This window comes from Miniopterus natalensis, chromosome 17 (genome assembly GCF_054644295.1).
Source record: "Miniopterus natalensis isolate mMinNat1 chromosome 17, mMinNat1.hap1, whole genome shotgun sequence".
In the NCBI taxonomy this organism is placed as follows: domain Eukaryota; kingdom Metazoa; phylum Chordata; class Mammalia; order Chiroptera; family Miniopteridae; genus Miniopterus; species Miniopterus natalensis.
In genome coordinates this window covers 34552073-34573441 of record NC_142097.1, presented here as the reverse complement: position 1 = coordinate 34573441, position 21369 = coordinate 34552073, and the positions used below count along the sequence as shown (strand labels likewise).

The window sequence follows — 21369 nt, the reverse complement described above, 5'->3', positions numbered from 1 at the left end:
TCACCGCCCGCTGGGCCCACAAAATGGGGGAAACTACGGCGTCCGGGCGGTGAGGCCGCAGGAGAGCAGACGTTAGGCCGGCTTGGCCCAGGGACTACACGGAGACACAGCCAGAGAATGGTCTGAGCCCGCAGACACAGCCGCCACCTCCGCCACTGAGGAGACTGGGCTTAAGGACATCGCCGCTGCCGGGCCGGGGGCCTGGGCTTCGCTCCAGTTCTCGCCCTTCCCGCCCCTCCGCGGGCGCCTCCCCGCCCGGGCGGCCCCTCCAGGGCTTGGGCTCTCCCCCTCTCGGACTCGGTTTTAATTATTTATTTTGTAATTTATTATTTTTCTTGTGGAAGGGACACACATCCTCCCTGTCCCCGAAAGAGGGACGAGCGTCCCCGGGCTCCGCGGCGGCCGCAGTCGGGCCAGCGGAGCGAGCGCGGCACGGCCCTCCCGCCTCCGGCCCGCGGCCCCGGGCGGCTGGGTGCCGGCCGGGCGGCCGGGGCTGCTCGCGGCGGCGGGGGGGTGGGTGGGGAGGGAGGGCGGCCCGGAGGCCTCCTCTTCCACTGTCCCCCCAACCCGCACCCCCCCGCCCTCCCCGGTGTCTGTGTTTCTCTCTCTGGTCGGAGGCGGCGGTAATGGCGGATGGTGGGTTGTGGCGCCGGCGGCGGCTGCTGTGAGGGACGATGAGTTCCTCCTTCGTGCCGAACGGGGCCAGCCTGGAAGATTGTCACTGTAACCTCTTCTGCCTGGTGAGTGCCGGGGCCGCGGGCGGGGACGGCGGCGAGCGGCGCGGTGGGGGAGGGGGCCGCGAGGTGCGCCCTGGCCGTGGGGGAGGGGGCCGGGCTGATCCCGATGCCCCAGTCCCGGGCTAGGCCCCGCCGGGGCCGGGCCGCGCGTCCGCGCACCCTCCGTCCTGGGAGAGTTGGCTCTTGTCTTGTTTGTGACTCTTTTTCCCCGCTCGGTCTTGTCTTCAACTTGGGCTCCTTATCTGGCAGGACGCTAACATTTCCCTGTGTGTCTCGCTCCACTGCTGCTTTTCTCCTGATTGACCGTGTATCCCTTCTTCACACTTGCCACTGCTGCCCATTCTCCCCCTGGCTGGCTTTATGCCTCACTCTGGTCATTTGTTTCCCCCGATAGATAGGACGGACCCCGGAACTTAGGTACTAAAAAAAAAAAAAAATCTCTTTTCGTTTTTGCAATTTTTATATGAGTCAAACTAGCAGGAGGTTAGTTTCTCCCTTCGGTGACTTCTGACGTCTGTAAAAACCAGTAGATGCCATTTCATATGTTTCTCTTTAAACTTTGAAAACAGTTTGCCGTTTTGACAATTTCTAGCCATCTTGCTTTTATTAGAACATTATGTTTGTGTGATATGTTTGTGTGAGTGGAACGGACTGATGGAGGAGGTGCTGTGGTTTTGCACTCAATATTTCTGTATTTGCCTGTTTTGCTTGCGTGTTTAGAATTTCGAGCAGCCTGCTCCACCTCTTATTGAAAAGTTTGGGGAAGCTGGATGTAGGAATGACAATGTGTGTAGGTTGGCCCAGGTCTGGGAGCATCCCACTGTTTAAGACTTTAAAAAGTACCAACTGTTGCAGATGCTTAGTCCTCAATTGGACTGTACTTTGGCTTCAGTGCTTCAAAGTTTCGGTGGCTTTTCTATTTTCATTTTCACTGTGCTTTGAAAAATATGAAGAGAGTATGTGATAGGTAAGTGAATTGAGTGGGCGGAGCACAACTAGTTGGCAAGTGTAAACTGCCAGTCATGTATCAGCAGTTTCATTTTTGGCACCTATACTTTGCACCTTTAAGTTAGATTAAAGAATTACTGAATTGCTTCTGTTGAATTTCTTTCAAGATGGTAAATTAAAATCTTTAATGCCCTTCCCCCTATGAAATTTTTTTGTACAATGTCCATTAATCAGCATCTCTTCAGATGTAATACAGAATACGGCAGGTTTTACATTTCAGCCTTCTCCGGCTCAGTCTATTTTTGGTAGTACTTTTAGGATCAGGTTCTTTGAAGACAGACTATCACAAATCTGACAGTTCTTTTTGAGCAGCTATTGGACTTCCTAAAAGGGATATGTGAAGAATTAACAAGAATTTTTTTGTTGTAGCTCAGACTTCTGTAAACATGGAATGATGAGTCTTTAAAAATTAACTTTCTGTTACAAGTTTGACATGAAGCAACAAATGTGACCAGTTAGAACAGAGCTTAGTATAGAGAGGAAATGTTACTCAGTGTGCAGTATTAAATACATGTTTATATTTAACACTATTATGTTTCTTTTATTTCTCCTTCCATGCATGTTTATTGACTTGCTCTTCAGTGACATGCCAGTGTTAATTTTAAACTGTTTTTGTTCTTTTCCTTAAATATTGGATTGTTGAGTTACTAGAATTAATAAGCTTTTTTTTTTTTTTTGTCAATCTGCTTTCAATATCTTAAGCATATATTGAAAAATTGTAATGTTCTAATGAAATAAGGGACTTTAATAGTGAATACTTTTGACTTTGAATGTACAATAATTAAAAAAAAAAATCATGCTTTCTTTTTTCCAGGCTGACTTGACGGGAATTAAATGGAAAAGATATGTATGGCAAGGCCCAACTTCTGCCCCTATTCTGTTTCCGGTGACAGAGGAAGACCCCATTTTGAGCAGTTTTAGTCGCTGCCTTAAGGCAGACGTACTTGGTGTTTGGCGCCGGGATCAAAGACCTGGAAGAAGAGAGTTGTGGCTGTTTTGGTGGGGTGAAGACCCCAATTTCCCTGACCTGATTCACCATGACTTATCAGGTGAAGGCAACTTACCGTTTCTAGCTGATGATATAGCAATGTTGTGTACTTTCCCCTCAAATTATTTGTATTCAAGAGTTTTTTGGTGGAACATTGTTAGGTATGAAGCCCGATGAAAAATTCAGCTTCATGTTTTATTTCACTGGTAATTTTATTTTACTTAAACTATCCATATTATGGTAGGCTTTTAAAACCTTAAATAAATTTATTCTTCCACCACTCAGTTTCTTAATGAATTTCTTGTAGAGCCTAAGAAAGACATGTTACATTAAACTAAGAAAAATGAAATCAGGGAGAATAAACTTCTCAACAAAGTCATGTAATACTTTTGAAGCCAAGTGTAACTCAACTTTGAGTCAGTTCTGCTACTGCTGCCTTCGGTATGAATATGCAGACAGTTGTAATAGCATCTAGAAATGTTGTAACTTTCTCATTTTTTTTCAAGGGGTATAGTTAATTTGTTACTGTTATTTGTGGTTGTTATTTTATTAACATATGAAGACTTGTTAATTTAGTTATTCTTGGAAAGTGATTCTTTTATTTTAGATACTGTTGCATCAAAGACTGTTATTAACATGAGAAGATTGCCAGTTTATTTAGCTTTTATAGGATGTTGGGTCATAATCTAAAAAGTTACACAGAAATTTATTATGTGCAAATTACTAAAATTTCTTTCATCTTATTTTCTTGATTCAGGACCAGATGTTACTTTAGAAAGATAAACTCTAGCTCTCCAAGGAATTACTGAAGCTTGTGTACTTTAGATTGTAAGAGTCAATGTTAACTGAATTTTTGATGATAGGAGTGTAAATGATTAGTTGTTTGCTGCAAGGTAACCAAAGACTTCAGCAAGATGTTTGATAATGACAGGTAAATTTAGGATTTTTAGATTACTAAAAGCAAGCGTTACTTGAAATTGAGTACTCTGAAGTTCCTGTTATTGTCTATATAACCTATAGGACCTATTTTATTTTTGGATGTAATGTAATCCAGGTGTCTATCTGAGATAAGCTCTTAGTAAGATCAACTTTTATGCAGGAATGCACGTTCCATTTGTTTCAGTGGTTGCTTTTCACCTTCTAATGAACAAACCCTTCATGTTAATTCTTACTTAACATGCAGTTCTTTTATGATAAATGTTTTCTAGTTTTCCAGCTTTCCTAATAATATCTCTGCTGGAGAGTCTAGCCCTTAGTTCTATTCTAAGTGTGCAATATATTCCTAATTATGTAAAATGATGTGTTTGTATATACGTATATGTACATATATATGATGTATTCATATATCTCAGGATATAAAATTCCTTTATGCCATCAGTAAGATGATGTTTTCTAATTGTCAAGCCAAAAGCCAAGCCTGCCCACTTCCTTTTTCTTTCATTGACTTGAGTATGCTTGAGTTATTTTATTTTAGGTGGTATAAAAACCACCTTACTAAAATGTTTGAAGACTGTTTTAATATTGATAAACTATAGATAAACTATAATTGTTGATACACTACAGTGCTTTCTTGGGGGTTTCAATCTTCTTAGTAAAGTTGGCAGAGCATCTGAACAGACCATTTTTTTCTCCCAGATTCTATGAAATACATTTTATGGAATCAAAGATAATTTTAACTGATATGGAATATTTAGTTTTACCATAGTGGGACTAATGTTTTGAAAGTTAAAAGCCTATTGAAGTTAAATGTAAGCTGTTTTGATGTATATTAAAAACCTATGTTGATATTTTTCTAAGTTTCACGTTATAAGTTAAGTGTTTTCTTCTGAAACTGGGTTACAGTTTAAAACATTTCTTCTCTAGTTTGATTTTTTAGCATAACTTAAAAAATGGTAGTACCTGTACTTTATTGATTTTGAATGTGAATGAAAGTAATTTTGGATGATTAGGTTTTAATTGTTGTCAGATTTAGCTGAATGCCATTCAGTGGTAAATAACTTCTAAAATTTTATCAGAGTGAAAGCAATTGAAATAGTAAACCAAAATATATTAGGAGTAGTATATAATCATATTTGCTGATCCAAAGACTGTTCTCTACTGTTCTAAACAGTTGTGTAGTCAGTGGTGTTTACATAATCTAGCTTTTTAAAAAACCTGTCATTTACTTTAGAATGTTGTTGCTTAAATCAGACATACCTTAAAGAGTAGTAAGATTTTTTTCAGATGGAGTTTGTGTCGCCCTTTTCTTTGCCCCAGGGACACCGTCTGCCTCCCTTTTGGGGTAATTAGTCTACGCCTCTGTCTCTCTAGCTAACCCATTTTCATTTCTTCCCATCTGTGACACTCTCCTTCTTTTAAGCTCCCCTGAGAAGAGAGCATCTGGACAGTAGGGGTGGCATCAGCTGCAGGAGGCAATCCTGAGTTCCAAGTGGAGGTGTAGCACTGAGGAAAGGGGAACCGGAAGGACCCAGGTGGTAACTAAAAAGCTGGTTAATTTAGTTTGAGGCTGCTCTTCAAGGCAATGTCCTTCTGTTTGGTTCAATACCTACCACATCTTGTTACTGAAATGTTTGTAATTATGGTGATAATAATGCCCTTCTTGTTGGGGAAGGAGGGAAAGCATTTCATTTTGCAAAGATTAGGAGTCTCAGTTTTTCTTATTAACTAAAATATTCAGTAATAAAAATACAGAATTGCCTTTGCTTAACCCCCTTAATGCCTTTGTGTCATCCATAGTGTATTTTTTTAAAATCCCCACCCAAGGATATGTTTATTGATGTTAGAGAGTGCTGAAGTTGGGGGGGTACGAGAGAGAGAAACATCAATTGACTGCCTTCGCTATGCGCCCTGACTGGGGATCAGACCCGCAACCTCGGTATGTGACCTGACTGGGAATTGAACCTGCAACCTTTAGGTGTACAGGACGATGCTCCAACCAAGTGAGCCACCTTGCCAGGGCCATAGTGTATTTTTTTAAGTTTCTTTTTTAAAACAGTTTTAGATTTATATAAAAGTTGCAAAGATAGCATAGAGAGTTCCTTTTTCTTTTGTTACCCAGTTTCTCTTGTTAACATCTTACATTAGAATGGTACATTTTCACAACTAATGAATCAGTATTGATACATTTGGATAAACTAAGTCCATACTTTATTTGAAATGTCTTCATTTTTACCTAATATTATTTTTCTGTCCTATGATCTCATCCAGGATACCACATTCCATTTGTCGTGTCTCCTTAGGCTATTCTAGACTGAGACAGTTTCTCAGACTTCCCTTGTTTTTGATGATCTTGATAGTTCAGATGGTCTGGTCAGGTTCCATAGTGCATTTTAAATTTCTGCCTGTCTCATAAAATGCAGTACATGTTTGGGTCACCTTCCTTTCAAGTTTAGCTGATGTGTAGAAAAAGAACTTAAACTTGTTTTATTGCTAATAGTTAAAAATGTGTAACAGCAAACCAAATCTGATTTAATAAATGCTTTAAAACCCTCAATTACTTATTTTGTAGCAGTAGTCAATACTGTTTAGTAAGACCTGTTTTAATACTTTAATACTTTGCAATACTATTTGCAAAGGCCTGATAATTTGGGGGTCAGGATTTGTGCTACTATCGATTGGTCTAACTTGAAAATTCCAGGAAGATATTTGTTCAAAATATCCCTTGAATCCGAAAGCCAAACACTTAACACAAAACTTTTTGCTCTGCTCCTACTAAGAGAATGGATAGTTGAATCAATATTGGTGTGTTTTGATAGAAAAAGGATTAGGTAACAAAACTTTCAATTACAGCCTTTTAAATTTTATTTATTTTTTTGAATTTAAACTTTGTAGCAGACCTTGTTTAGTGCTTATATGATAGAAGTGCAAAATTGATGGTGGGAAAGTTTTAGCTTAATTTCTCTGGTCAAAAATCTATAGTGGGTAGAACTTATTGGTTATTTTAAGTATACTGTTAGGGTGCTTCAAAGCAAGATTGTTTCTCTATCATTAGTGTGTCCTTAGGGGAGAAGAGTTTTCTCGGTGTTTTTATTCTGTGCCTTAACCTTTTTGGAATTTTATTGCTGTCATCATTGGCTTTTAGTCTTTTATTTAAAACTAAAAACAAAAACTACTCCCTCTCCCAGCGTTTGCATCTTTAAAAAAAATAATAATGAACTAGAACGTGATGAGACTCTTGAGAAAACTGATACCTTGAGAACTAAAAAACAGACTCAGTTAGAGCCAAAAATATTTGTTATTTTTCCTGGACCCTGTGGTCTATATATGGGATTTTAGCTATGTGTCCAAGCACTTTCATTATGCTGGAATTTCATCATAGTACTGTCAAACTAAATGGGCCATTGGTTAGTCTTAGAATTTTTTTGGATGCTTTTTATTGAAGGATATTAACTATAGTGAAATTTAACCTTAAGTGGCAGCTTTAACAGTATTGACAGATAAACAGCAGCCAAGTATAGGAATCTGCAAACTAAAAAATTGTTTTGTACCCCAGGTAGCCTGAAGAGAGTTAACTTATTTCTGTCTTCTGTACCATAATACTTGTGACCCAACTTTTTATATTGGCTAATCCTAGGGACAACTTTGTTGTATTTCGTCTGTGTACTGTCCATTTTGAACAAGAAGTGTGTCTTTTCAATTTTCAAAAATAATCATTAACATATTAGGCTGTATTTAAATCACAGTTGGTTTTGCCATCTATCAATGATGCTGCCAGTTTAAGGCTCCCAGTAATATTTTTGAATGAATGGCTTATGAATAGGCAGTTATTCTTCAAGACAAACACCACACTAGACATTTAATTTTTCTTTATTTTTTCAGGAAATACATGGTATTTTCTACCATGATAATTTTGACCAACTTATTAATCATTAGTGTATGTTGCATTCTAATAGCTTGTCAGAGTTATTTAGGAAAAGATTCCTTCTCTTCCAGCTTATCACTGGAGATATTTAAAGGTGTTAGTTTTGAGAAAAATGTTGCGTGCAAGTACTGGGTGTATCAGCTTTTCTGTGTTTTTTTTTGCCCCAGTCATAGAGCATTATTTTGATGACCTACCACATACTTTGGTATCCTGTATCCTCAGAAAAAAAACCACTTTATAGTAATCACATTTAGCATTTGAACTTTTGCATTGTTCAAATAAATACTTTGTAAAATAAGTAGCAATGATTAAGAGTTCTAGTGCTAATAGCAATGGAAAAGTACTAAAAACATAGAATTGAAACTGTTTTCTATGGCGATACTAGAGGAGGAGGAAATTTATTTAAATACATTAAGCAGACTTTTTCCATTAGGCTATGGTTGATTAAGTTCAAAAGAGGTAAAGATTTGCCATGTGTTCCTCTTTGCCTCCCTTTCCTAATACAGTGCTGTTGTTGAGATTCAAGGGCTTATTTTAATTAGTGTAAGAGGTGCATATCACTGTGTCTTGGTTGTACCATTTCACTTTTCATATCTCTGAATACAACATGTTAGAGAAGTACATTTATTAGGATTATTATAACATTAGGATATTAGAAGCTTGGCTTAGTAGGCTTCTTGTTTCTAAGTGACCCCCTCACCCCTTTCAGGCTTTTTATTGAGTTTTATTAGGACTTAATTCTCATTTCCTCAGCAGTGAAAAATGAAATTATATTGCTTTAGTGTAATGGTTGCTTAGTTTCTTGCCACATAGATGGAGATGTACTTCAGAGATTTGTTGGCTTTAGAAAACCCTAAGAAGTGGTCTCTTTTTCTTTGTTTTATGCATAACCCTCATTTAGTGTTAATGAGAATTGTGGGCATTTGAGGATATAATGTAAAATGAGGATTAAATTCACCTGAGTTTCTCTAGATACACTTTAGAGCAGTGAGGGAGAAATGCTTGAAAATTAATACTGATTAATTTTCTAAACTATATTTAGTATTCTTAAGTCAATTAACGTCAAGTTTAACTGAAATAGATTTTTTAAATGAACAAAAGCAAAAAATTTTCAAAACTTGGGAAAATTTGTATAAATTATTGTATTATAGCCTTTGCTATGCCATTTTTAAATTTACTCTTGGGGAGAAGGCAAATTCAGTCTCAAGTTTTCTGATATTTGAAGCTCATAGTGACTGTACAACTTTGATATGTAATGGTAATTGGGTTTTTGATGCTTTAAAACTTAGAAGTAGTTAGAAAAATGATTTTGGTAAAGGCTACTTGTGTAGGACAAATGTTATAACCATTGTACTTCTTAGAAGGTAAGGATTTTTGAGGTAAAAGGCAACAAAAATAAAGTATACTAAATAGATTATAAAGAAGGAAGTTGGGAGAGATCTCCAGTGTAATTCTCTTGAAATTAAGGACATGTATTTTTAGTAATCACAGGTCACATAATTTGAGGCAAAACTTTTTAAAAAAAATATATATCTTTATTGATTTCAGAAAGAGGAAAGGAGAGGGAGAGAGAGAGAGAGAAACATCAATGATGAGAGAGTCATTGATTGGCCGCCTCTTGCACGCCCCCGACTAAGGATAGAGCCTGCAACCTGGGCTTGTGCCCTGACCCGGAATCGAACCCCGATCGCCTGGATCCTGGGTCGATGCTCAACCACTGAGCCACGCCCAGCCGGGCAAGGCAAAACTTTTAATGTAGCTATTTAATTTTTAAGTGATAGAAACTGATTAAGCTGAAAGCAGATTGAGAAAGAGTCACTTCTCTCTTAGCAACTCACAAATATGCTTGTGATCCAGACCTTTAAATAATTAAAGCCATCACTATGTGCCACTTCCCCTTTCTCCTAGCCTACTGTTTTCTTTAATAAAGTGAAACTCGTAAAGTTGAGGCTTTAAATAGAAGTAGGTAAGGATGTCTTTAATAGAATATGAAGAACTTTTTCTGTTCAATATTAATGCCAAATATTAATGATTTAAAAATTATTCTGTCAACTAGTGTCATTTTCTAAATCTTATCTCATTTCTCTTAATTAAAGCTTACCTTTTCAGAAGAAGCAGATAGTTGAAAAACTTGACTATAATTTAGGAAACTCTTTAAAGAACAGCATAAATTCAACAGTAAACTTTGTAGTGGCACAAATTTCTATTGCAGTTTAAAAGTTCAGCCAATGTTCTACTGATTTCTTGTTCAAGTCATAAACCATGTGTCACTCTTAATATACATGTCTCTGCTTTTATTCAAAAGCATCATAGTTTATTATTTTTAAAAATATGTTTTTATTGATTTTAGAGAGAGAGGAAGGGAGAGGGATGGTAAGATAGAAACATTTAGAAAGAAACATTGATCGGCCGCCTCCTGCATGCCCCCTGCTGGGGATTGAGCCTGAAACCTCCGGCACCTGCCCTGACTGTGAATTGTACCAGTGACTCTTAGTTCCTGGGTTGATGCTCAACCACTGAGCCACACCAGTCGGGCTAGTTTTAAATTTCTGTGGGTATTGTGTATACATTTTAATGTTGAATTAAGAAAGGTTTTGTCATTAAAATGAGAGAAGATGACCAGCATTTATGAAATGTTTTTAAAGGTATGTAGGCTGTAGGAGGGTACTAAATTATATTTGAAATAACAATTTAAAGCATTATGAGAAAAGTTAAAATGCTGAAGTAGTATCTGTAAGTTAACTTGGAGTGGTTAATAGATTTGCTGGCAAAATTGAGGCTGTATAGTTAGTAAAGATAGCTATAACTTTATATCAGAAGTGCCATTTAAAATTTAAGTGTTTAAATTTTTAAATTTTTCCCCCAAGTAGGGGATTCCATACTGAATCGTGGGAATCATTTGGTTGAAATGAGACCTAGGGTGACTGATAATGCACTGCTTGTTAGGCTCTGAGCCAAAAGCTTCCTTTTTATTCATAGTTATTTTTATAGTTGAGTCATGGATTAGAATGCTGATGGACATAGAATGCTTTGAATTTAATTATTAACTGGCTAGTTTTTTTGACAGTCTGAGTGACTGACCAGAGGAATTAGGACAAAGTAGTAAATGAGCCAACTTAGAAATTGGCATCTTAGGTATAGAGTGTGTTTAATATTTCCCAGGTTATACAAATGTCCTTTTTATTGATGCAGAAACCAAATCAGTATATTTGTAATATAGCATTATCTTTTTATATGCTGGGAAAAGAATTTTCAGGTAATTTAATAGAAAACATGACACTTAGGCCTTTTATTCCTGCCCTTATGAAGTAATTTTGAAACCTGATATTTTAATGTCTAGAGATATATGGAAGTGATTGTAGCTCAATATACTGAGGTGAAGCAGGGCTTATGTATTTCGTTTAAACGGTAACACTTTTTACTTGGCTCTGAGTAGATACGATGCCACTGCTTTACTTTCTGTTTCTTTCATCTCTCTTGCAGAAGAGGAAGATGGAGTTTGGGAGAATGGACTTTCTTATGAATGCCGTACTCTGCTTTTCAAAGCAGTTCACAATCTGTTGGAACGGTGTTTAATGAACCGGAACTTTGTCCGTATTGGCAAGTGGTTTGTAAAGCCTTATGAAAAAGATGAAAAACCTATAAATAAAAGGTAAGCTATCTTATTTAAACCTCTTAATATTTCTTTATTTGTGAGTACTTAAGGCTTTATAGAAAATGTGGACTAAAGCTAATGTTACGGACATATTTAGGAGGTTAATTTTGGCAAAGTACTATAAGTATTCAGTTTTCATTGACCACTTCACCGTTTCTTTTACACATATTTTAAGAATTTTCTTGTAGTGGGGATAGGCTGTGTTGTGTGTCAGTACAGTGGCCTAAGTTTTATTTTGGGATGATAGGAAAAAAATGTGTGATGACAGCAGAAGCTTATGCATTGAAGTTACTTTTTTAGCACTAATGGAAATGTATATTCACGGTGCTCTGTTAAAAATTAAGTAACTTAATACTTTTTAAAGATAGTGATCCGTAAGTAATGTGTTGGGTTGAGTTAACCTTTTACGTTTCCAAACCTCTCGTTTTGCTTTAAAGTAATTTAAGGTTATGTTTTCCTCAATAAGACATGTTTACTCTTGGAGTGTTTATAATTTTCTTAAACTTTGAATTGAGACAATTTATGACATTAATTTGTAGAGTAGTTTTAGATGGAGGCAGTTAAAAGCTTTAGGCTACTGTTATTCTCTGTAATTTAAATAATGTAAGGCACAATCTGTTAGAGGATTCAGTCCCAGGTAGTTGCTGAATTAGTAAGGCTTCAAGAGAGATGAAACAGTGGTGAGTAAAATGGGATGTGGAAGAAGAGCAGATGAAGGAAATTTATTAGTTTTCCCTAAAAGGTGAGGATAGGAAGTAAACATTTGGTGTTACTGTAATCATTATTGAGGTGCCATCTTTTATGTCATATGTGCACATCTTTTTTCATGTGCGGGTGGCGTTTCTTCATACTTCCTTTTTTAGTTTTAGTAGAAAAGATGAGCAGAGAAGCCTGGACAAGTCAAGACTCTTTCATGTTTTTCTTCTTTGAAAATTAAAATAAACTTTACTGTGAATAAAATAACTGGACAAGTTAGGAATGCATTCATTTGCAAATGACTGAAAACCTACCTATTTGGCTTATGCAGGAAAATTGATTTTTCTCAATAGCAAGGAGTCTGGAGGTAGATAGTTCAGTACTGGTGTATCTGTTTAATAATGTCATCAAGGACTCAAGGTTCCCTGGAGTTTTCTGCTCTGTCATCTTTAGCCTTAGACTTTCATTCTCATGGCCCCATTGGGTGTTGTATCTCCAGACTTTAATCACAGTGGATATCAGGCGGGAAGAGGAAGGGAGGGGAGAAGCAAGGAGGAGGTTGACCCTTGGGTCAGAAAATACATTCTTTTCTGGAAACTGTAGCTGACATATCATTGCCTATACTTAGAGAAACATATATTTTTTATGTGGGAACATTGCTCCTCTGAATAAAATAAGGCTTTTGGTTAGTAAGAAGAAATGAAGAATATATATTAATTAGGCAATTAGAAGGGGAAATAGCTGTCAGGTAGGCAATTAGCAGTGCTTACTACATAGTTTTAAGAAGTCAAGCAGATTACCAGGATTTAAAATGAAAAGCTGCAGTCCTGGCTGGTGTGGCTCAGTTGATTGGACATTATCCAATGCACCAGGAGATTGCAGGTTCAATTCCCGGTCAAGCGCACATGCCTCGGTTTCGGGCCTGATCCCTTGTAGGGAGTGTGCAGGGTGCAGCCAATCAGTGTTGTGCTCTCACATTGATATTTCTCTCTCTCCTTCTTCCTTCCTCTCTCTAAAAATCAGTACACTCTTAAAAAATAACATTGAATCAATGTCATCCCAATAAATGAATAAATAAATTAAAATAAACAAGAGAACACATTGAATCATTTAAAAAAAAAGAAAAAGAAAAGCTGCAGTTCTGCACCCCAATTACTAGATGTGTTTTTCAGAGGCAATCTCTTATAATTCTTTTAACTTTCTTTTAATTTACCTATTTAAAATTTTAGAAGCTAATAGCATACTTAATCTTGAGATTTTCAGTTATTTCCATTAATCAGGCTTAATCTGTTGATTTTCCGTTGATGGTTTAGGTATTTAGATATTTTATTCCTGATATCTGCCAACCCAACACTTGGACATTGGTGTGCTTGTATATACTCTTCTCCCTTTTCTCTTTCCTTATCTCTTTTTTTTCTTACTTTATTTATTGTTGTTAGTATTACAGATGTCCCCCATTTCCCCTCTTTCGCCCCCCTCCACCCAGCCCCCACCCCAGGCCTTCACTATACTATTGTCTTTGTCCATGGGCTATGCATGTATGTTCTTTGGTTAATCTCTTCCTGTACCTCCCCCACCCCTCTTGTCTCTTTCCTTATTTTGCCAGTATAGTTATAAGATTTGGTAAAAACAATACCCATTGTTTATATTGTTATGGTTATATAAATATTATTTATAATTGAGCCATATAGTGTATTAGGATTATATTCCATTTCCTCCACATCTTTTTGTTTTTCCCAGTGTTAATGATGATCTCTTTTTTCACTTAATTATCTATGTTAGGGGTTGGTAAACTACCACCCCACAGAACAAATGTAGCCTGCCACCTGTTTTATAAATAAAATTGTAGCACAGTCATGCTCACTCATTAATGGTTTATTTTATGCCTATTTTCATGCCACAGCAAAATTGTATAGTTTGTGACAGATAGATGACCCACAAAGCCTACTAAATATATATTAAATATCTTTATTGATTTCAGAGAGAGGCAGGGAGAAGGAGAGAGAGAGAGACAGAAACATCAGTGATGAGAGAGTCATTGATCGGCTGCCTCCTGCACGCCCCCGGCTGGGGATTGAGCCTGCAACCCAGGCATATGCCCTGACTGGGAATCAAACTGTGATCTGGATCCTAGGTCGATGCTCAACTGCTGAGCCACGCCTGGCCAGGCAAGCTTACAATATTTATTCTCTGACAGATAAAGTTTGCCAATCCCTGATCTATATACCTATTGGTAGATAATTCACCCCAGACCATCTACCAGAAGTATAAATCGCCCTCCTTACCTTTAAGGAGTTTGTGTAACCCATTAGTTTCTTTTTTTCATGTCTCTCCTGTTAACATCCCTATTGGAGCCCTTCATTTTTCAGTTCCAATTTGAACTGGTTGTTCTATAGGTCCATTTCACATCAGTCATCTTGGGAATTCCCTTTATTTGTCTGTGTTGGATCCCTTATTTCCTAGATCTCATATTTCCTTTTGTTGTCTTACTGTTCTGGTAGTGGCCATCCACCAGCAGTCTCCTGAGAAGAGAGAATGGTGAGAAGTAATATGTTTGGATCCCCGATGTCTGATTTACCTCCTTTTCTACTCTTAAGACTTTTGGACACTAAAATGCTAACTGGAAGTTTTGTGTATTGCGTAGCCACGAAGTTGCAGGCTTTAGTAAAGGGTGATTGGACAGAGACCTGGCCGTTTTTATTGGGTGCCTGTTGCTCAACATTCTATGTGTCTCCCCTCATTTCTACCCATTTAAGTTAGTCAGTTTTCTCAGAGGAGTCCCTCAGTATCCTGACTAGAGAGTATAAACTTTGTTGTCAGTGTTTAGGGAGCCTATTAGGAAAAGGGTACTGTACTTGTATACTTAAATTAGGGATTACTTGTATAGTATTTAGATTTTCACTTAATTCCTCTTTTAAATATATCACCTCAGCTGTATCTAGTATCTCTGGGAGCTTGAGTCCCCCTGTTTCATCCATTTCAGAGAGGGATCACCCCTGTTTTCCACTGATTTGGAATAATGTAAAGAGCCTGCCTGCCTACAAGAAGCTTTTCTTACTATCATTTCTTAACTATGATTCTTACTACAGATTCATACAAATCTGTCTTTTTTGAACTATTGGTTTTAGATATGAATGAAATAGAGAAATTTTTTTCTGAAGGGGAGAAGAGAGGGAGAAACCTTTGCCTAAGCAGAACTGTCTAGGCAGTGTTTGAAATTAGGGCTTAGTATGTATTAGCTCAATTCTCACAGCAACCCTATATTACTCCAATTTTGTAGCTGTTAAGCCTGAAGCACAGAGAGATTAAGTAACTTTTCCAAGCTCATAAAGCTTGCAAGTGTTGGAGCTGGATTATAGGGCATGAAAATTATGAGACAGATAGTGGACCCTGTAGACCACTATAACTTCTGTACCTACATCTTTTTAAAGTGGTAGGAAATAATAAAAGAGAACACTTAAAAAATTACTTATATTGGGGAAATACAAGAATATAAAAGAGTACTTGCAGCCCTGGCCCATGTGGCTCAGCTGGTTGGTACGTCCTTCCGTGCACCAAATAGGTTGCTCAGTCAGGGCACATTACCTAGGTTGTGGGTTTAACCCCCCCGGTGGGGCACTTACGATGTTTCTCTTATACAGTGATGTTTCTCTCTCCTTCTCTCTCTCTCTCTCCCTCCCTCTCTCTCTCTATCCCATTCTCCCTCTCCTCTCTCCCCCCCCTTCCTCCCTCCCCTTTTCTCCTTCCCTATCTCTTCCTCTCTCTCTCTCAAATCAATAAAACATATCCTTGGGTGAGGATTTTTTAAAAAGTACTTGCAGAGCACTTGAACTAGTAAACCAGAATAACATGTTGTTGCTTTCTAAGAATTCTTTACTGTATAAGGTCAGTAATGTGTTCAGTAAGTGAGCATTATATACAAAATTCACTGATAAGATGTTTTATCTTCTGAATTTTAATATAGATCCTTTTTTCAAGGGGATATGTTAAGAATACTGGATATTGAAATTATACCTGTAAATTTAAGAAATTTTAAAAATTACTATGAGGACTACAGAAATACAGATTAATGCAGTAGTTCCCAAACTTGTCTGGATGTAGAATCACCTTGAGAGATTAAAAATTACTGATGCTTGTGTTTTAACCTGAGAGTGTGTCCTGGGCTTTGGAATTTTTAAAACATCTCCAGGTGATTCTAAGGAAAGACAGATTTGGCAACAATTGAATTAATAGAATCCAGGGATTAGGGGTGGGGAACCTTTTTTCTGCCAAGGGCCATTCGATATTTACCACATCATTCTTGGGCCATACAAAATTATCAGCTTAAAAATTAGCTATGAGAAAGCTCCTAGATTTATTGAATTTCGAGTCCTGCCTGTGGTTGCCTTGGCAGGGCTAGACCAAATGATTTCTTGGGCAGTATAGAATGACTAGGTTGGTTTTTTTTTTGAATGGTGGTAAAATATACACAACTAAATTTACCATTTTAACCACTTTTCATTGTATAGCTCAGTGGCATTAAGTACGTTCACATAGTCATGCAGCCATCACCACTATCTAGCTGCAGAACTTTTCATCATCCCAAGCTGAAAATCTGCCCATTAAATAGTAGCTCCTAATTTTCCTCTCCACCCAGCCCCTGGTAACCACCGTTCTACTTTCTGTCTCTAATGAATTTGACTATTCTAGGTACCTTATATAAATGGAATCATACAGTATTTGTGTGTGGCTCATTTTACTTAACATAATATCCTCAAGGTTTTCATCTGTTGTAGCATGCACCACAATTTCCTTGTTCACTGGGAATTCAGAGAAAAGGGGACCTGGAGACAGGTTCAGGGGGTTAGCCCAGGACAGGCTGCCTCTGCCCCCTTGCTCCCGTGGTTGCAAGTCTCATGGGGCCCCTTAGAGGTTAGGGGATACGTGCCTTTGGAGGGTGCCTGTGGGTGAAGGTGAGGGGGAAGGGAACGGCACAGGCATGCTCTCTGGAGGGAGAGTGCATTGGGACCTTCATTTTCAGAGGTTTTAAAGGCTGGGTGTTAAGGGGAGGTCTTAGGGGCAGATCAGTAGAATATTCGTCAGCTTTATGCTGATGTACCAAAATGAGGTTTATTCTCTTGTCTGTCCTTGGGTGTGGTTGGCAAATGGCACTAATTGGATTTCTGTTATAAGTCTCCCTGAGTAGGGTGATTTAAGCTATTTACCCTTGGGTTGGGGAGGAGAAGTGCAAACTATTTACTTTTGAGTGTCCTTGGTTTAGGGAAGATAGGATTTACTAGGTGGCTGCAAGCTGCCGTTTAACTTTCTTAGTTTCCTTATTCCACTTGTCCTGGAATTTTCCTAGCTTTCACTGTGCTATAACACTTTTCCCATTTTTATTTTTATTTATTAATTTAAAAATATATCTTTATTGATTTTAGAGAGAGGAAGGGAGAGGGAAAAAGAGAAACATCAATGATGAGAGAGTCATCATTGATCAGCTGCCTCCTGCAGGCCCCTGACTGGGGTTTTAGCCCGCAATCTGGGCGTGTGCTCTGACCCAGAATCTGAACTGTGATCTCCTGGATCATAGGTTGATGCTGAACTGCAGTGCCACTTTCCCCATTTTTAATTGGTTGTTAGGATGACTAAGGCTTTAAGCTGTCATTCCCTTTAGTTTTATGATCTTAAGCCATCTCATTTCTTTGTGCCTTGACTTTCCTGCCAGCAAAATAAGATATCATTTTTCTGTACTTACCTTACAGAAACGCTAAAAATAGATTAGATATGATGCCCCCTAAAGCAGTATGCACGTTAAACTGTTATAGAACTGCTACCTTTCATTTATTTCTTATTTCAGTATCTTTATTGATGTTAGAGAGAGAAAGGGAGAGAGATAGAAATATCAATGATGAGAGAGTGTCTTTGATGGGCTGCCTCCTGCCTGCAACCCAGGCATGTGCCCTGACTGGGAATTGAACCTCGATCTCCTGGATCCTAGGTCTACGCTCAACTGCTGAGCTGCACCTGGCTCGGCTAGAGTGACTAGCTTTAATCTATAAGCATATTTTCATTTTCTGTCTTAGAAATAAAGAATCTATTAAACGAGGAACATTTTTCTACAACAGATGTTTGCTCAAGTCATTCATCTGTAAGTTCTGCCTCACTCATACCTCTTGGTTTTGATTATTATGGTGTAAGCTCCTTAGAGCAGTGGTATCCTCTGTAGTACTTATAGTGGGTTAGCAGTACCTTGGGTTCTGATTGTAGTTACATGTATTTGTTTTAACTTCAGTTTCTTAAGAACTTCAGGAATTTTATCTCCTATTGAGAATGTTAGTTTTTTCTTCTAGGTCATGCACAAACCTGGTTTATTGTAAACCATTTTATGATTAGATAAGACTATACAGGGGTTGGCAAAAGTAGCTTTACAGTTGCTCGAATGGAAAATAATACAATAATTAATAAGTAATAATACAAGAATAAACTTTCCAATGTACTCACAACTGTAAACCTACTTTTTGGGAACATGGTAGCAGTATAGGAGGTGATGTTTTTCTTTAATCATAGACAATTGAGAGCTGCTAGTGATGATAGGGCAGTGCAGATAAACAGAGCTGAGAGATTGATCATATGTTTTGCATGTTACAATATTGGGTTTTCACCAAGACCCCTTGGAGACAGATGTATCACTTCACATCAAAGAGCCAAATTTTCTTTTCTGATTTGAAAGTTATTAAGATGGTCAAGAGCTCATTGGACATTTGGAAAGGCTGTATTTGGCCTTCATTTTTATGAGCCATGATTTTTATCAGATTACATTTATTTTCCTGAATAATACGTATTAGAATTTAAGTAATGTACTTCTTTTTAACATTTTCCAGGTTATAGTAACCTGTTTAGGAAAATTTTTAGTCACATTATTTGCTTTTTATTTCATGGCAATAATCCATTTTGAATATTCTTTTTTTATTCTCATTTAATATTTTATGTATGGAATGAAACACATAGTTGAAAGCTGTATTTTTAAGAACTATACTTCACTGATTAATAGAATAGTAAATATGAGGATATAAAATTCAGGTCTCCTAGCCTCTTTGTCTTTTAAAGATAAAGAACATCAGACTGCTTTAGGTTCTTGCTTATACTTGCAAATGTTGTTGGAAGTATTTGCAATTCAGATTTTAAAATCTGCTGTTCAGTTACTGAGAAAGCACACAGCATTCATAATCATTTGTATAGCATTCTTACTTGATCCCTAAAACTAATCAAATTACAGTTTCTCCAAGTAATAGATTATTCTTGCTTGAGTCACTTCCTTAATAAATGTTTTCCTTGACATAAGTAGTTTTAGTTAGTAATTCCTCCTTTAAACACTTAAATTTTACTTCTTCTACTAAGAAATATTTGCCTTGTAAAGTTCCTGAAAAGCCTGTAAAAAGCTTATAATGTTAAAAAATGTAGTGTCATTCTAACTAGTTGAATATGAATTTTTCTTAACTTTTTAAAAGCATTTTTGTCTTGCTTTTAAATTCTCATGTTCTTTTTTATTGAGAGAAAAATGCCTTGAAAATTGATTTCTGTTTTCCCACTTTTGTTAGCTATGGTATTAATTTTACTGTAAGTTAATTTTAATTTATTATGCCTTTGCCTTATCCAGAAAGAATTCAGAAGGGCTTATAGAGCTTATTGATATATTTTAAAGAACTGGTTAAATCATATTATTAAGATAAGTGTGTGGAGAAGAAATAAAAGTAGATGCTTCTTAGTGTACAATATTCCATTCTGGGCCACTTCACCTTTCTAAATTTTATCTTAAGGACACATCTGCTTCCTTTTTCTTGGGAACTTTTCTTTTCTTACCTGTGTACCAGGCCATATCTAAATTTCATAAGATGCTCTGTTTTGCATGTAGCTTTCATTCTAGGTTGCCTTCAATTGGAAGACCCATCGTTGCTTTAAAATAACTTTATTGGAGCTGGGGGAAGGACAGTACATTTAATGCTTGCTTGAATGCATGCAGACCAATTTCAGAAATAATAAAGTGAAGAAATCTATTTATACTGAATTTTTATGTAGAGAGGAATTGAGACCGTACTATTTTGGTAGCCTACCCTTTCCATTAAACTCAGTCTCCACCTTTACTTATTTTGGTGGCTATGTTATAATTGTGTGTGTGTGTGTGTGTACTGAACTTATTTAACTGGTTCCTCTTTTTGCAGCTTTTTCTAGTATAGACAGTGCTATAAAGGAACATTTCTTATAGCTAAATCTTTGCTCATATCTGTGATTCCACCCCCCCTTTAGATGAAGTAGAATTTCTGGGTTAAAGAGAATGTGCACTGTTGTGGTATAACTTCATAATAAAGAAAAGCAAGTTAACATTTTTTTGCATACTATCACTAAAATAAAACTTTTTCTTCTTTATTAGTGAACACTTGTCCTGCTCTTTCACCTTTTTCTTGCATGGAGACAGCAATGTTTGTACCAGTGTGGAAATTAACCAGCATCAACCTGTGTACCTTCTTAGTGAAGAGCATATCACCCTTGCTCAACAGTCTAATAGCCCGTTTCAAGGTAGATTATTTTGATGGCTTAGGTATTTGATCTTTTATTGTTGTTTCAGAAAATTCTTATTAAGTTGGTAATTTGACATTTTGGGATTAGATTTAGCCTAATGATGATTCTGATGTAGTTTACTTTTCTCTTCCCCATTAGAGTATTAAGTCAATGAAACAAGTTTTTATTTTTATTTTTAATTAAAAATATAAATTTTACTGACTTCAGAGAGAGAGGAAGGGAGAGGAATGAGAGAGAGAGAGAAACATCAGTGATGAGAGAGAGTCATTGGTTGACTGCCTCCTGCACACCCCCTGCTGGGGATTGAGCCCGAAACCTGGGCATGTCTGGATCATAGGTCGATGCTCAACCGCTGAGCCACACTGGCCGAGCCAAAGTAAATTTTTAATACCAATATTATTTTTAAAATTCTTGTATTGAATGGTAGCGTGTTTTAAAGTGGTTTTTAAAAAATTTATTTCAGAGAGAGGAAGGGAGAGGGGGAAACAGAGAGAGAAACATCAGTGATGGGAGAGAGTCATCATTGGGCTGCCTCCTGCATGCCCTGGACTGGGGATTGAGCCTGAAACCCAGGCATGTTCCCTCACTGGGAATTCACCCATGACCTCCTGGTTCATGGGTCAACGCTCAACCACTGGGCTACACCGGCTGGGCTAAAGTGTTATTTTTAATACCAAGTAGCAGATATGTGGGTTTATGTTTTCCTGGTCATCTTGTGTGTCGCTTCACTTAAGTAATTTTTAACATTTAACACAGGGACTTTGCTATAATTTATTTAGAGGAAATACTTGAAAAGATTGCTGATTTACTTTTAAGGACTGGCAGTGTGTTTTTGTTTTAATTCTAAGCCTAGTATTTGTTTTTT

The 21369-nt window shown here is 37.3% G+C and overlaps 1 protein-coding gene across 2 annotated transcripts in view; it reads left to right on the top strand.

Moving 5' to 3' along the window:
* Positions 1-516: 516 nt before the first annotated feature.
* MED13 (mediator complex subunit 13) overlaps positions 517-21369 on the top strand; it is a 72433-nt gene continuing 51580 nt past the window's right edge. For both annotated transcript variants that reach the window (XM_087826266.1, XM_087826265.1), the window contains exons 1-4: positions 517-740; positions 2560-2794; positions 11078-11246; positions 20356-20501. In XM_087826266.1, coding sequence (XP_087682392.1) covers positions 675-740; positions 2560-2794; positions 11078-11246; positions 20356-20501 — 616 coding nt within the window. In that variant the 5' untranslated portion in view covers positions 517-674. The remainder of the gene's footprint in view (positions 741-2559; positions 2795-11077; positions 11247-20355; positions 20502-21369) is intronic.